Source organism: Salvelinus namaycush, chromosome 8, assembly GCF_016432855.1.
Source record: "Salvelinus namaycush isolate Seneca chromosome 8, SaNama_1.0, whole genome shotgun sequence".
NCBI lineage: Eukaryota > Metazoa > Chordata > Actinopteri > Salmoniformes > Salmonidae > Salvelinus > Salvelinus namaycush.
The window spans coordinates 25912825-25930488 of record NC_052314.1 but is presented as its reverse complement, the minus strand read 5'-3'; the positions used below and the strand labels follow the sequence as shown (position 1 = coordinate 25930488).

Here is a 17664-nt window from a genome sequence, read left to right as displayed (position 1 = left end):
CATCCTTGAGATGTTTCTACAACTTGATTTGAGTCTACCTGTGGTAAATTCAATTGATTGGACATGATTTGGAAAGGCACACACCCGTCTATATAAGGTGCATGTCAGAGCAAAAACCAAGCCATGAGGTCGAAGGAATTGTCCTTAGAGCTCCGAGACAGGATTGTGTCGAGGCACAGATCTGTGGAAGGGTAACAAAAAAATGGCTGCAGCCTTGTAGCTCAAATAAACAGCAAACTTGGTTTCAAAAAGGGTGGGCTGCAGCATTGAAGGTCCCCAAGAACACAGTGGCCTCTATCATTCTTAAATGGAAGAAGTTTGGAACCACCAAGACTCTTCCTAGAGCTGGCTGCCCGGCCAAACTGAGCAATCGGTGGAGAAGGGCCTTGGTCAGGGAGGTGATCAAGAACCTGATGGTCACGTTGACAGAGCTCTAGAGTTCCTCTGTGTAGATGGGAGACACTTCCATTAGGATAACCATCTCTGCAGCACTCCACCAATCAGGCCTTTATGGTAGACTGGCCAGACAGAAGCCACTCCTTAGTAAAAGGCACATGACAGCCCGCTTGCCAAAAGTCACCCAAAGACTTTCTGACCATGAGAAACAAGATTCTCTGTTCTGATGAAACCAAGATTGGTCATGTCCGAAGGAAACCTGGCACCATCCCTACGGTGAAGAGTGGTGGTGGCAGCATCATGCTGTGGGGATGTTTTACAGTGGCAGGAACTGGAAGACTAGTCAGGATCGAGGCAAAGATGAACGGAACAAAGTACAGAGATCCTTGATGAAAACCTGCTCCAGAGTACTCAGGACCACAGACTGGGGGCGAAGGTTCACCTTCCAACAGGACAACGACCCTAAGCACACAGCCAAGACAACACAGGAACGGCTTCGGTACAAGTCTCTGAATGCCCTTGAGTGGCCCAGAGAAACTCCCCAAATACAGGAGTTGGACAAATCATGTCCAATCAATTGAATTCACCACAAGTGGACTCCAATCAAGTTGTAGAAACATGTCAAGGATGATCAATAGAAACAGGATGCACCTGAGCTCTCATAGCAAAGGGTCTGAATACTTATGTAAATAAGGTATTTCTGTTTTTAGTTCTTTATACATTTGTGAAAAATTCCCAAAAACTTTTTTCGCTTTGTCATTATCCATTTTAGAATAAGGCTGTAACGTAACAAAACGTGGAAAAAGTCAAGGGGTCTAAAAACTTTCCGAAGGCACTGTATACCTTGAATTTTATAAAAACATAGATTACATGAAATCAGTCATGATTGGCTTGATTTAGTTACACAATTTCGATATGGACAGTTCAGGGATATTTTGTTTTGCCCTCTTGATCAGAAATAACCATAGTTAATAAGACAAGTTGTAATTAATGGACTACATAATTTGGAAATTAAAAAGTAATGAGTGCACCAGCATTTTTCAGTCATATAAGCCAGGGTTTCCCAAACTTGGTCCTGGGGCCCCCCCTGGGTGCACATTTTGGTTTTGCCCTAGCGCTACACAGCTGATTCAAATAACCAACTCATCATCAAGCTTTGATTATTTGAATCAGCTGTGTAGTGCTAGGACAAAAATTAAAACATGCACCCAGGGGGGCCCCAGGACCCTGATATTGCCACAGTATCATTTCTGTCTTAAACAAGAAATTGCTTTATTTTAGTTGCACTGAATGATTGTGAAATAGTTCAATCACCCCTTAGTCTGCTCGGTTACTAGGTTTTATTTCTACCGAAGATAATAAATAGCCTGTAGAGTGCGAACATGTCTTGGAAAATGTTTGGATAAAGCAAGGCTAAGTTACAGTGACGTCACATGTAGCTCGGCTTTTAGAGAACAGTACATTTTGGAAGCAATTAAGATCAGCTGTGCAGGCGATGGTGGCCAACAGTGGATGCAATAGGCCCATAGTGTTCATTTCCACCCCCATATGATCTCAGGTAGACTGTACATCTTATAGAGGAGGCCTGTGGGGAGTGATGAGACACTGTGTCTGGTATAGAAGGTTGTTAGTAGGAGAACAGTGCCAGACAGAGTCAGTATCAGTATCAGACTAGAGGAGGCTCTGGTTCTGCTCTCTGGTTGTGGGGGCATCCTGGTCCTGAAGGGCTGGGCTACACGCTCCCACTGGGTGAGGATGGCCTGTCGGGCTCCGTCCCACTGTCCTGGCCCTCTCAGACGGTACTGGTACGGGGTGCAGGGCCCCAGCAGCACACACAGCCCCACACCAGGCTCCCTCAACAGCAGCCCTAGGAGATTAGGACGAACCCCCAACTCCTCTGCCATGGAGTCCATGTAGGGGATATGGTCCACCTGGAGAGGGTGACGCTCCAAACAGGCAAACCTGGAGGGAGAAGGAGGATATACACACGCAGGTGTTTTGAAAGTGCTTATACATAATTTTTTAAATAGTTTACCTATTAGCAAACCAATTACAGTATGTGAGTGTAATAACGCATGGATGTTGTCCCACCTGTTTTGCAAGGTGCTGGTGTCTCTCTTTACGTCCTGAAGCATGGCTTCTTCTGAGGGCAGTGTTAGTAACCCTGGAGCAAGAAATCATGTATTCCACACATTACTATTGACACAAACCTCAAATCTTCCATCGCTCGCATTCAAATACACTAAGCTACCCAACTTCAGACACAGAGCTCTGGGATGAATCAGGAAAAGGGGAGTTAGTGAGGGAGTTGTTATTTATTTATTTATTTTTATTTCACCTTTATTTAATCAGGTAAGCCAGTTGAGAACAAGTTCTCATTTACAACTGCGACCTGGCCAAGATAACGCTAAGCAGTGTGACACAAACAACAACACAGAGTTACACATGGAATAAATAAATGTACAGTCAATAACACAAAAGAAAAGTCTATATACAATGTGTGCAAATTAAGTAAGATTAGGGAGGTAAGGCAATAAATAGGCCGTAGTGGGGAAATAATTACAATTTCGCAAATAAACACTGGAGTGATAGATGTGCAGAAGATGAATGTGCAAGTAGAGATACTGGGGTGCAAAGGAGCAAAAAAAAATATATAAAAACAAAAATAATAAGAAGCAAAAAAAAATATATAAAAAAAATAATAATAACAATATGGGGATGAGGTAGTTGGATGGGCTATTTACAGATGGGCTATGTACAGGTGCAATGATCTGTAAGCTGTTCTGATAGCTGATGCTTAAAGTTAGTGAGGGAGATATGAGTCTCCAGCTTCAGTGATTTTTGCAATTATTTCCAGTCATTGGCAGCAGAGAACTGGAAGGAAAGACGGCCAAAGGAGGAATTGGCTTTGGGGATGACCAGTGAAATATACCTGCTGGAGCGCGTGCTACGGGTGGGTGCTGCTATGGTGACCAGTGAGCTGAGATAAGGCGGGGCTTTACCTAGCAAAGACTTATAGATGACCTGGAGCCAGTGGGTTTGGCAACGAATATGAAGCGAGGGCCAGCCAACGAGAGCATACAGGTCGCAGTTAATTGTTACCTTTAAAGACCTGGGTGGCCCAGCGGGCCTGCATCTCAGCCAGAGGGTTGATGGCTCCCAGGTTACAGATGAAGCCCACTACAGCCAGACTGGGCCGAGCCAGCCCCGGGGGGAACACATGACGGTACAGACACAGGCGGTGACCACCATTAGCCAGCAGACCCGAAGGCAGGAAAGGAAAGTCATAGTTGTAACCGGTGGCAAACACCACAACATCCACCTAGGGAAGAGAGGGAAGGTAGGGTAGAGGGGATAAGGGAAGAGAGTGTGTGTGTGTGTGTGTGTGTGTGTGTGTGTGTGTGTGTGTGTGTGTGTGTGTGTGTGTGTGTGTGTGTGTGTGTGTGTGTGTGTGTGTGTGTGTGTGTGTGTGTGTGTGTGTGTGTGTGTCTTCACCTTTTCCACGACGCTCCCGTCCTCAAACACCACACTGGAGCCTTTGATCTCCCTGATGTTAGGTTTGACCAGAACACGACCAGAGATGATTCGGCCAGGTAGATCATCATTCACCACCGGGATCTGGGCAAAGAACCTGAAATAGATGGATGGATCAATGGATGGATCAATCAATCGGTCAGTTAGTCAGTCAGATATGTAAAGATTTTACCTGTGTTTTGGCTGTAGGCCGTACAGTCTGTGGTCGAAGGTTCTGTTCAGTTTCTTCTCCATCATCCTGGTAATCCAGGAGGGGAAGAGTTTCTGCACTAGCCTGTTCAATCTTGAAGTGCCCACCAGGTCACCTGGCAGTCCCCCCGCCCCCACCCTGCTGACCACCCACGCCCCTTTCCGCGTGCTGAGGTACACCTGTAGACCAGGAGAGAAAGTGTTAATGATCTTTGGCAGAGATGGCCAACTCTATTCCTGTTCATGCTAGCTAGGAGTTTTTCATACTTCCGTCAGGGTTTCTTGAAAGACGGGACAATCTCAACTTTTCTTTCATAATTTTTTTCCGGAAAGGTGCACTATGCAGAAATTGCTACGCCATTTTCTGGTTGCTAAAATTCTAATAGTTTGCCTAATTTATCTTTATGTGACAAAACAAGCAAGTATAGTGTAGCTCAGGTATTCCCAAACTGGGGTACCCCCAGGGGTACGCGCAATGCCGTCCAGGGTACGCCAAATAAAAATGTGATTCAAATTTAGTGTTCAGCGAAATAACAACACAAAGTCAAATACAGGAAGCCTAGTCAAATAATTAACATCCAATCAAATTAACCACTGCTCTCTCGCGGGAATTCCACTAACGGTCCGTATGTAGCCAAACTTAGCTGCTGCTCATTAAGTTTGCTCGAAAATGTGTAAATGGTTAAAAGAAGTAAGGCCCGCGTCCATATGGACACATACCAGCTCTACTGGTAGTACTGCTACTCTACTGGTAGTACTGCTACTACCAGCTGTACTACACCTGCACCTATCGACGACACAAGTTGTTTTGCTTCCACGAGCACATCCAATGCTAGCATCGGTAATTCTACATTTGTTGTTAGCCCAGCTAGCATGGACACTGACCGTTGTGAATCTGATGCAGCCGAAGAGCTGCTGCCCCCTTACCTGGGAAAGCACTGAACAACAGACAGGGACGTTGGACCATTGAAGAGGAGAAAATATGATGAGAACTACATTGATTTGGGGTTCACTTATATTGGGAGTAGAGCCTTTCCTCAGCCACAGTGTGTTATGTGTGTAAAAGTACTATCTCACAACTCGATTAAACGTTCATTCTTGCGCAGACATTTAGAAAACATGCCAATTTGAAAAATAAAGAGTTTTTTGAGCGAGAATTAAGACGACTTTGAAGTAGTAAGACATGTATAAATGCAACAGATACCATTAATAAGATGGGTCTAGAAGCGTCTTATATGGTGAGCTACCGACTGGCTAGGACAGGCAAGCCCGACACTATTGTGGAGGACTTAATTCTTCCTGCTGCCGCGGGTATGGCTGGGACAATGCTGGGGGGAAAGGCCCAAAAAACTATACAGACAATTCCTTCATCAAACAACACTTGGCAGGAGATGTTTTGAAACAATTACTGCTTCGCATACAAGCTAGTGAATTCTATGCGTTACAGCTGGATGAGTCAACAGACGTGGCGGGCCTGGCACAGCTCCTGGTATATGTCCATTACGTTTATGGGGGGGTCAATTAAGGAAGACATCCTCTTCTGCAAACCACTGGAAACCAGGACAACAGGAGAGGATATGTTTTAAGTACTGGACAGCTTTGTGACATCAAATGGACTTTGGTGGTCAATATGTGTTGGTATCTGTACTGATGGCGCAAAAGCCATGACAGGGAGACAAAGTGGAGTGGTAACGCACGTGCGAGCAGTTTCTCCCGACTCCAATTGGGTACATTGTAGCATCCACCGAGAGGCTCTTGCTGCCAAAGGAATGCCTGACAGCTTGAAAGATGTTTTGGACACTACAGTAAAAATGGTTAACTTTGTTAAAGCTTAAAGTAAGGCCCCTGAACTCTCGTATTCTCTGCACTATGCAATGATATGCGCAGCGACCATGTAACGCTTTTACAACATACAGAAGTGCGCTGGTTATCAAGGGGCAAAGTATTGACACGTTTTGTTTTATTGAGAGATGAGCTTAAAGTTTTCTTTACTGACCATAATTTTCACTTGTCTGACCGCTTGCATGATGACAAGTTTCTCACACGACTGGCCTATCTGGGTGATGTTTTTTCTCGCCTGAATGATCTGAATCTAGGATTACAGGGACTCTCCGCAACTATATTCAATGTGTGGGACAAAATTGAGGCCATGATTAAGAAGTTGGAGCTCTTCTCTGTCTGCATTAACAAGGACAACACAGGTCTTTCCATCATTGTATGATTTTTTGTGTGCAAATACAGACAATGTCAAATGTGATATAGCGAAGCACCTGAGTGAGTTGGGTTCGCTTTTACGCAGGTACTTTCTCGAAACGGATGGCACAAACAACTGGATTCGTTATCCCTTTCATGCCCTGCCTGCAGTCCACTTACCGATAACTGAACAAGAGAGCCTCATCGAAATTGCAACAAGCGGATCTGTGAAAATTGAATTTAATCAGAAGCCACTGCTAGATTTATGGATTGGGCTTTGCTCAGAGTATCCTGCCTTGGAAAATTGCGCTGTTAAGACACTGATGCCCTTTGCATCCACGTACCTATGTGAGAGTGGATTCTCGGCCCTCACTAGCATAAAAACTAAATACAGGCACAGAGTGTGTGTGGAAAAGGATTTAAGACTGAGACTCTCTCCAATACAAGCCAGCATTGCAGAGTTATGTGCATCCTTTCAAGCACACCCTTCTCATTAACCTGTGGTGAGTTATTCACAATGTTCCATGAACAGATAAGGTTTTATATGTAAGATGGCTAAATAAAGAGCAACATTTCTTCTTCTTCTTATATTATTATTTGTGCCCTGGTCCTATAAGAGCTCATTGTCCCTTTCTGCTAGCCGGGTTGTGACAAAAACTCACACTCATTCTTATGTTTAATAAATGTATTGTATAGTGTGTGTGGCAGGCTTACAATGATGGCAAAAAAACTACATTTGAGAGTACGCTGACCCTGGTGTTAGAGGTGGTACGCAGCTGGAGGTTGAATGTTTGAAGGGTTAGGGGACTAAGAAAAGTTTGGGAACCACTGCTGTAAACGAACAGTATCATTTCAGTTGAGTGTACTAGAGCTTTGCCTGTTTACCGGAAGCTGATGCTGTTGCTATGCAACCTCTTGCTAGCATGCTAGCATAACAAATTACTAGCTAAACATTTTACAATTTTGGGTGTGTTTGTAAAATCAATCTGGAGTGCCAGAGTGAGCTCTGGACGTTCATAAATCCAGAGCGTTGTCATATTGTCCGTTCGTAAATTCAGAGTGTTTCGCTCTCAGAGAGTTCAGACGCTCTGGCCCGTGAGTAGGGTTGATCCGAGTGTTCAACGGCAGTCAAGCACCCAAGCTAACTGGCTAATATTGGCTAGCTACTTCCAGACACAAATGAGAGAACACCTCACTCTCACCATTTTACTAGCCCTAGCAGAGCTGGTTAGGCAGTTTTCATGTTATCCAGGGCGTTGGTTGGTAACTGTGCTGCTGGCAACAATTTAAGAACTTTTTTTTTTTGCCGACGTTTACTAACACCGGTCATGTTCAAAGGGTGTTGAGCGTTCGTAAATTCATCAGTTATTTTGCGCGAGAGTGCTCTGAAATCGGAGTAGATATGCAGAATTAACAATGTCCATTGAAAAGCACGACTATACCACTTAGCTAAGAATGATGTGAATAATCAAGTCAATAAACGTTGGGTGGTTAGGTAGATAGCGGACAGTTAATAGACTGCCTGGCAAGTTCAATGTAATAGTAGCAAACTAACATTAGGTATCTAGCTAACATACCAGTACATACTGCTGTAATGCTATGCGGTTCATAAGGATAGCGTATCTAACAAATTGTCAGCCAACATAACGTGTAACGTAATTTATTTGAAAAGTCATGACTTTATTACATTGCTCAACATTTTCTTAACATTTGTCACAATTAGTTAAAGCATTGAATTTGTATTTGCTCTCGTTTCCGCCATTTTCTTCCAATCTGAAAAGTTATGAAGCCACGCCCATTTTCAGAAGAATTGGATTATGGGCCCTAAAAGCACAGAAATAGTGTTCACTGCATGTATACTTCGTATTTTGGCAAATTTAGTATGACATCCGGGAACTTTTGGCACGATAACTATATCCATACTATGACAAATAAGCATACTATATACTCAATACACGTCACAAATAGTATGGTTAAATTTGAGTATTCGAACACAGCTATAGAGAAGGGGTCCTTATGGTATAGCTGACCCTGCTCATTCCTGATTAATTTTAGACAAATCTGACAGAGTTGACCAACTCTTTGGACACATTTTTTAGGATCAATATTATTTTAAGCCACAGAGGGCTATTTCAAGAAACTACACAATATCCCTTTTTCAGTTAATATTATTGGCATAATTATTATTTTTTTTAACACTTTTTTTGGAGAGTTTGAAAATGGGATCCTTTGCACTGAATAAGGGCATTTATGGGCATAGTGCTGACATGGAAATTAATAATATTTAAAATATTTAAATTCCCAAAACAATTACTTTCCCTTATACAATTATACTAAATTGAATGTTTAAGCTCAAATAAAGCAAAAAAAGACAGATATTTCTACTATTAAAATGAAGTTTCCCTGCCGGACATGGATTGTCCCAATTTTCAAGAAACCCTGCCCTGCATAATATCTGAAAGAAACACTTCCAGAAGAATCAGAGGATTTCCCACTCACCTGCTCTGCTACTCTGCTTGCATCCACAGCGATGTCACCTCCAGAATTCCCAATCCCAACTACCACCACCCTCTTCCCCTGCAACCCCTCAGCACTGCGGTATTCCCAACTATGAAAGTACCTGCCCTCAAACTCCTCTATACCTGGGAGGATCAGATAATCAAATTATAAATAATGATACTCGTGGTAATTGATGGATGATGATGATTGAGCATGATATTCAAATTATACTTTGTGAGGGCTATGAATGGGATATACAGTGCCTTCAAAAAGTATTCATACCCTTTGACTTTTTCCGCATTTTGTTATGTTACAGCCTGAATTTAAAATGCATTAAATTGAGATGTTGTGTCACTCACCTCACCTCCATAATGTCAAAGTGGAATTATGTTTTTAGACATTTTTACAAATGAATAAAAAATGAAAAGCTGAAATTTCTGTATTGACTACCTCATCTTTGTACCCCACACATACAATTAACACAGGTACAACCACAAAGATCAAGGAGGTTTTCCAATGCTTCGCAAAGAAAGGCACCTAGTGGTAGATAAAAAAAAAGCATAGAATATCCCTTAGAGCATGGTGAAGTTATTAATTACTCTTTGGGTGGTGAATCAATACACCCAATTTACCGATGACTCCCTGGAAAATAGTGGCAGTTGTTACTGAGTGAAGTATCCTGGCTAAATAAATGAAATGAGTCACTGCAAGATACAGGCGTATCATGTTATGGGTATGCTTGTCATCAACAAGAACCAGGCAGTGTTTTAGGATAAAAAGAAACGGAATAGAGCTGAGCACAGGCAAAATCATAGAGGAACACCTGGTTCACTCTTCTTTCCAATAGACACTGGGTGACAAATTCACCTTTCAGCAGTACAACAAGGCCAAATATACACTGCAGTTAACTTACCAAGACGACATTGAACGTTTTTGAGTGGCCTAGTTACAGTTTTTACTTAAATTGGCTTGAAAATCTATGGCAAGACTTGAAAATGGCTGTCTAGCAATGATTAACAACCAACTTGACAGGAGTGTGAATACTTATGAGATATTTCTGTATTTCATTGTCAATAAATTTGCATTTCTAAAAACATGTTTTCACTTATAAATTATGGGCTATTGTGTGTAGATGGGTGCGAAAAAATCTATGTAATCAATTTTGATTTGAGCTTGTAACACAACAAAATGTGGAATAAGTCAAGGAGTATGAATACTTTCTGATGGCACTGTGCACATGATGTATGTATGTATGATGTGAATAGGATTTGAGTCTATATATCTCCAGTGATAGTAGCATATAAATGGGAAATAATCAAATACACAATGACAATGGGGACTATGATAGGAATAGAGAATTTAAAGTTACCTGGGAAGTCATTGAGAGGCAAGTGTGGTTGTGTAAAGTGACCGGTGCAGACCATCACAGCATCAAAGACCTGAGTCTCCTTCTGACCTTCTCTCCTCTCTGTCTCCACCTCCCACTGGCCTGACACTGGGAAGTCTGGCCTCTGACGCACACTCACCACAGTGGTCTGACACATGCAGCCACGCACACACACATTCAATTAATCACTATTTACCGTCGAAAGGGATCCTAACATAAGATGTGACTGAATAAACATCCACTTCCTTCCTTCATGCCCTCTGACCTGGAAGTAGATGTGCTTGAAGAGGTCAAAGGTCTGAGCATAAAGTCGTAGGTAGCTCAGCAGCTGGGAGTGGTGCATGTTGTTGGGCAGGTGAGCAGGAGGAGGGAAATCGCTGTATGACATCATCTCCTTGGAGCTGTTGATGATGACAGACTCGTAGATGTTGGCCCTTCCTGGGTCTGGACGCTCCTAAAGGACAAGGACAGACTGAGGATAAGCACTAATATGCCCAATACATAAGATATTGGAACAAAGCCAGGGTAATTTATACTGGATAAACTTTAGATATTGAAAGAGAGCCGGTGTCATTTAAATATGGATCTCCAGCAGTAGCGGACACACACACTCCTAGTGACTGAGCAGATGGATGTTCTCCCTGTATCTTCTTACTGAGACGAACACACTAATCCACTATACTGGTTAATCAGGCACCAGGTTCCTCAGCCAGCTCCCTCACCTTGAACCTCCACAGTCCCCCGATGTCTTCACTGCTCTCGAAGCAGGTGGGCTCCAGACCCTCATCCAGACAGCTCTTGATGCTGGTCAGACCTGAGGGACCCGCCCCGATCACTGCTACTGTACGCACCATGATGGAACTACAGAGAAAGAGAGAGAGAGAGATGGTTAGTAGCAATGAAAGTGCCATTGGAATAACTTCAACCAATAACGAATACATAAGTTACAATATCACTCTCACTTCTGTCCACGCACACCATCACACATGTCCACTTGTGGCGAGATTGAGGAACCCTGACCTGTACAGGCAGGGGAGGGTCGTGGTCAGACCAAATCAGTGTCAGATTGGTTATTGGGGAGTGGCAGTGTCTCAGGGGGATGGTCATGAAAATGTTCAGCTCAGTGCCAAAGTCTTGACCCCTTGACTATAGGCCCTGGTGGGGGGATGGGCATTGGAGTGAGGTGGGGATGAGAGAAGCACAGCACCACTGGAAGTGGAATTGTCAATGCTTTCTCATTAGTTGTATTTTAACCGTGTTGTTTTATTTTAACTGTGAAACAGAAAAACAGGAAAAAAATGTGAAAGTCATTTGCATTTCTCTGAAGGCGCTGATTGGCTTTTCAACCCATACACAATTTTCAATCAATAAATGATTGGCTTAGAGACCTACAGCTATTTAAGTGGGTTTGAGTAAATGTGTACTGTAACTGTATATTCATCTCACCCCTTTAACCTTCGACTGAGAGAATGTATACCTTAACATTTAGCTTATCTACAGAGAGAAGCAGCAGTTACGTGGATGTGTATTTTCTTTTATAGCTTCTGTCCTGGTCTCCACTCCTTGAGGGCATGAGGCAGCGGGAGGTTAAGGGGCAGTCTCTATTGCACTCCACACTGCCCTCTCCCACCTGGACAAGAGGAACACCTGTGTGAAAATATTGTTTATTGACTACAGCTCAGTTTTCAACACCATAGTGCCCTCCAAGCTCATCACTAAGCTAAGCACCCTGGGACTGAACACCTCCCTCTGCAACTGGTTCCTGGACTTCCTGACGGGCAACCCGTAAGTGGTGAGAAGTAGGCAACAACACATCCGTCACGCTGACCCTCAACACTGGGCCCCCTCACGGGTGCATGCTTGGTCCCCTCCTTTACTCCCTGTTCACACACGACTCCAACACTATTATTAAGTTTGTCGGCGACGATGAGACCTGGCAGTGTGGTGTCAGGACAGCAACCTCTCCCTCAACGTCAGCAAGACAAAGGAGCTGATCGTGGACTACAGGAAACGGAGGGCCGAGCACGCCCCCATTCATGACTTGGGTTTGTTAGTGACAGAGACATGGTTGTTGCATTCAATCGCATTCAATGGCCTTCACCAAGTGAGTGTCTACGTGAATATGTTTTCACTCAAATGAAACTCTTTATGACATAACAAATACCTTCAGGTCTTACGTTGACAGTCTACTTTTACTCTAGCACACTGGGCCCGGTTTCCCAAGAGCATCTTAACGCTACGTTCATCTTCAGAACCTTCATAGGAGCATCATTACATCTCTGAGCTGTTTCCCCAAATCATTGTTACTAACATTGCACTTGAAAACGCTTGTTATTTACCAACTGCCTCAGACCACTTGAACAACTTAGTGTGTTACTAGATACGTTTGTTCTCTCCCGAGTCACTTTATACACAGAAGATATCTGCTAAGCATAGAATCAACATGTTTATCTGTCTCTCTGTGACTACTGATAGCTTCACAATGAAGTTGACTACAAATAGAAAGTTGCCAATGTCTTTGCAATTGTTAAAACATTTTTACATGAAAACGGAGATGACTGCATTAAAAGATAAATAGCCAGCCCTACAGTATTGTCACACCTAGTCCCGCTCCGGCGCTCGAAGTCGCAGGTCTACTAACCACCAGAACTGGCAACCATCATTAAGCACACCTGCTCCCCGTCATTTTGCAGTGTGCAAAGCTGTCATCAAGGCAAAGGGTGGCTACTTTGAAGAGTCTCTAATATAAAATAGATTTTGATTTGTTTAACAATTGTTTGGTTACTACATTATTCCATATGTGTTATTTCATAGTTTATGTCTTCACTATTATTCTACAATGTAGAAAATAGTAAGAATAAAGAAAAACCCTTGAATGAGTAGGTGTGTCCACACTTTTGACTGGTACTGTACGTAACAAGTATAGGCTACATAGGCCTACGCTGTATAATTCAATAATATTGAAATCAATTTCATGTTCATTCCATTTAGTTATTTTCTTGCTAATTGTAGGCTACTGTCTGTAATTTTGACTCAATATATTTAATGATGTGTAACAACGCAATGATGTGCCAAATCTTGATTCAGTGCATCATTATAGGGTAAGCATTAGAATAACCTCCCTCAGTATTTGCAGCCATAGGTGATGATATCTGTGATGATATCATTTAAGGAGCTGATCCATCATCAGTATTGTGGAATAATTATAATGTTAATTCTTTGGAGTCTAAGACATTGGGGGAGGGAGGAGGCAGTGCTAAGCTGACATATGGAATTGTTTTAAGATGGTCATACAATGGATCCTTTAGCTATTTGATTTTGAATTTTAGGACCCCTTTAGGTATAAAATGTATTATTTAAAAAAATGCATTTGATAAAATATTGATTTAGTCTTTTACTACTAAAGCCCATAGAAATGCATTGAATAACACATTCATAAATGGCAAAAAGGACAGTCAAAAAAATGTATCATAAGAAACAAGGTTTTGAAGTGTCTGTCCTAAATCTAGGAGATATCTTTTTTTTTAAATCAGGAAATATACATTTTTGACACATATTACACCTTCATACCCCTACCTTCATTGTTCTATTCATTTCAAAACAAAACGGTACCGGTTACCTTCAGAGGAGTCCCATGACACTTGTGGGGGTCCTAGAGACAAAGGGAGAACACCATTTTGTTTGTGAGAATCTACCCTTTCCACAGTGCTGTCACAGTACTTTTGTAGCCCTAACAGTTCGAACGCTACCAAACAGAACTTGGCACATCGACGGTACTGACTTCAGATGACTCTCCTGACACTTTTGGAGGTCGTATAGCAGAACAGAGAACACCATCATGTTCGCAAGTCTCTATTTCCATAATAATGTAGATCAAACCGTTTGGACGCTACAGACGTTTGCATGAGAAGACCGATTGAGACGCGTACAATTGTACAATTGATTGAGATGCACAATGCAACCCCGCCCCCTGATATCTCTAGCTTAAACTGACAGATTTTGATGGGGATTTCTTTATTATGTAACTTACATTTACGCACCGGTGCGTCAATCGACTCTAAGGGGTTTAAGGTAAGATTTGAATGGAGAAAGTTGATCCGAGATTCAGTAAGCTATCGACACATGCCTCAACGTTCCCTCTGTGTTGTGTTTTGGGAAACGCATGTTACATCTCCGGACGTCGTAGCAAAGATGCATCCTTAAAAACACTGGCAAGCCTAAATTCCATTGCCATTGGGAAACTCTTGGTTTGCATCAGGCATGCACGTCACATTATGCTGGCTTGCAAGTGATGTGTTATTCCTATTGGAATTACAGCCAGAGTGAGGATATTCAACAATTGGAACTTTTAATCACAAACAAACTGCATTTGGAATGACTGCAAAGGTAGGAAGGATTGATAAATGAGACCATCTAAACTGGAACAACCATCTCAGTAATGGGTGCAATAAGTCCAACTTCTAACAGATTGGATGGAAACATTAGACAATTGTATGTTATTGTATGTTTGTGTAGCATAAAATCAATCAAACAATGTAGATGTAAAGCACAGATTTTGAAACAAACAAAAAGATATACCTGAAATAGATCATAACGGTTATTAACACCAACACATGGGTTCTTATACACCACTAAGAGTTCATTTAACTCCTGAATCAACTCTAGAAATGTTATAATGAAAATTCATCACTAGGTAACACTGGCCAATTTGTTGTGTACAAATATTCCCATTTACAGTGAGGTCAAAAATGATTGGCACCCTTGATAAATATGAGCAAAAAAGCTTCAGTTTTCCCGATGCCAAACTCACTAGTGTGAGTGCCCAAAGAGCATTTGACCTTAGCCCTGCCTTTGGCCACGCACACCAGTGGCAGGTTTGGTGTCGAAAAACTGAAGCATATGCTGAAAAGTACCTCATCGTAAGATATGACGGTGGATCCTTGATGTTATGTTGTTATTTTGCTTCCACTGATCCTGGGGTCCTTAAGGTCAACGGCGTCATGAACTTTACCAAGTGCCAGGACATTTTAGACAAAAATAAATAACCCCAAGCAAATGTAGAAATCCACAAAGAAATGGTTAATTGACCACAAAATCAAAATTTTGCAATGGTCATTTCAGGCTCCTTACTTGAACCACATTGAAAACATGTGTTTTGAATTGAAGAGGACAGTCCATAAGCGCTAACGAAGGATATCAAGGATCTGGAAAGATTCTGTATTGAGGAATGGTCTCTAGTTGAGTGCCATATAAGATTTCCAGGAAATGTGTGTTGTTTTGGCTCTGTGCCATGTTCTGTTCTCTTCGGGTTACACCGACAGTCTCCAGTATCTCTGGTCTGTCTGCAAAATAGATTTTGTTTCCCTTGGCCTTCTCTCTCCCTCTATCTCCCCCTTCTCTCTTGGCAACATAATCCTATCCCTAGTGGCACCTTAATTAGGGAGGAAGGGCTAGTCCAATGGCTGGAGCGGAATAAGTGGAATGGAATCTAATACATAATTCGCTTCGTTCCAGACATTATTATCAGCCGTCCTCCCGTTAGCAACTTCCTGTGTCCTATCCCTGTCTGTCTGCATGTAGGTTAAGAGCACCTTCTGAATCTAAGTGTTTTCATTGTAATTTTTAAATAGTGACCGAGCATTAGGGATTAGTGTTTAACTTTAACATCAGAGGTTTAAGTAATTGTATAGGTTTTAAAATATGTTTTAAACTGTACCTACAGTCAGGTACAAAATTATTGCCACCCTTGATAAAGATGAGTAAAAAAGACTGTATACAATAAATAATTTAAATACTGAGGTATATTGTGTGCTCCAAAAAATTGGGGAATATCTTTTTTATATTAATACAATTGCTCAGAGAAAGATATTTTGTTTAATAAGTAATACAAATCTCAAAGACACAGGTGTAAAAATTATTGGCACCCCTGTTTTAAATACTCTAGTAAAATGTTTCATGAGATTGGAGAACACATTGGGAGGGATCTCAGTTGGTATAATAGAACAATTCAGAGTACAACGCAGTTCTCATTCCTGGATTGGGGTACGCTTTCAGAGCCATATCTTGCTCCGTCTCCGCAGTCTTAATCTACACAGGAAGCCTGTTTTACCCTAGTACAGCTCTTAGCAAGCAGGTCGAATCGACTGACTAATAAACAACATGCTTTTCCAGAATATTTATAAGGGAGAGTTGCTCACCCAATGCTCTTGTTTGATCAGTCTTCAAGACCAAGAAACATAATGGACAACAGAAATAACTTTGTCAAACAGTAAACATTGATGATTAAGAAGTTGTGCTTACCTCTCTATTCCAGTGGACAAAAGGGTGGAAATGAGCCAAGGTACAAACCCCGGGCGCTTCTTGCCTCTCAACCCCTCCCCCAAATCCTCCAGCCCCCTGTCACTCAAACCAGCACTGAATGGTTCATTTCACCAGCTGTGTGGTCAACTGTGTGTGACTGATTAGTCAACAGAGTGAATCAAGTCAAGAGATGAGACAAACCCCGAACCTCATCACACACTGTTTTACATTTCCTTTATTGCTATTTAAATGCCAAAGACATATCTTTCTACACTGCAGCAATGCCTTCTTCAGTAGGACGTTGCTTTGGTTGAACGTTGAACAGGTACAGACAGAGGCTGGACATAGCTTCAAGAGTACAAACTAGAGGGTAAAGGCTAACAACTATGAAGGATGGTTTAATGTTATTTATTTTCATTTAACTTTTATTTAAGCAGGGAGTCCCGTTAATCTCAAATGTATCTTTCTCAAGGGAGCCCTGCATGACAAGATCAGCAGCAATTACACAAAACAGTTAGACACAGACAATACAATCAAGGGAGCACAAGAAACACACACATTGGCAGTACAGGGCGAATAATACTAACTAGAAAAGTACATTTCCTGAAGAAAATGTGTGTGCTTGCTAGCTTGTCTTGAAGTATTGACAGATTGAAAGGATAGGATAGCCAGAACATGTTCAAGCTTGAACGGTTCAATAGTTACTATTGATTATTTATGCTAATTTAGGCCGATTTTAATGGTCATCATTTATAAAGTTTGAAAATGTTAAAGTTGTTTTAATGTTTGTAGAGGAAATGGTTAAAGAGCAGTTGCATTTCAATTGTCTACCACTGTGTTCTTAAGTTTGGAATAATACTGTGAAATTGTGAAAATTATGATAATGGCCTTTTAGTGTAAGAGCGGATTGAAAAATAAATGAGTTAATAGACCAATATAAAAGAGCGTTACAAACCTCTCTGCCAACAACAGCTAGTTCAGTTTTCCCCTCCCTACTTAGACCACTCCCAGACAGTCCTAGCAAAATTCTAGCTATTTTTGTGTCTTTTAGACAACAATCACAGTAAGTTACTTAATTGTTACCCAGAAATAATTTAATACTGAGATTTTTAAAAAGGCAGCATTGGACCTTAAAAGGATGGAGGAATTAAATAATCTATGAAGTG

The 17664-nt window shown here is 41.8% G+C and overlaps 1 protein-coding gene across 1 annotated transcript; it reads right to left on the bottom strand.

The window, feature by feature from the left end:
- Positions 1-1537: 1537 nt before the first annotated feature.
- On the bottom strand, positions 1538-15272 carry LOC120052556 (flavin-containing monooxygenase 5-like). The gene is made up of 10 exons (XM_038999536.1): positions 15112-15272; positions 10921-11059; positions 10464-10652; positions 10181-10346; positions 8812-8954; positions 4103-4299; positions 3892-4027; positions 3499-3718; positions 2488-2560; positions 1538-2358 (listed from the first exon to the last, which is right to left on the bottom strand). The coding sequence occupies exons 1-10, from the start codon at positions 15114-15116 to the stop codon at positions 1929-1931; spliced, it is 1698 nt and encodes a 565-aa protein (XP_038855464.1). The 5' UTR covers positions 15117-15272; the 3' UTR covers positions 1538-1928.
- Between the last annotated feature and the right edge of the window lie 2392 nt (positions 15273-17664).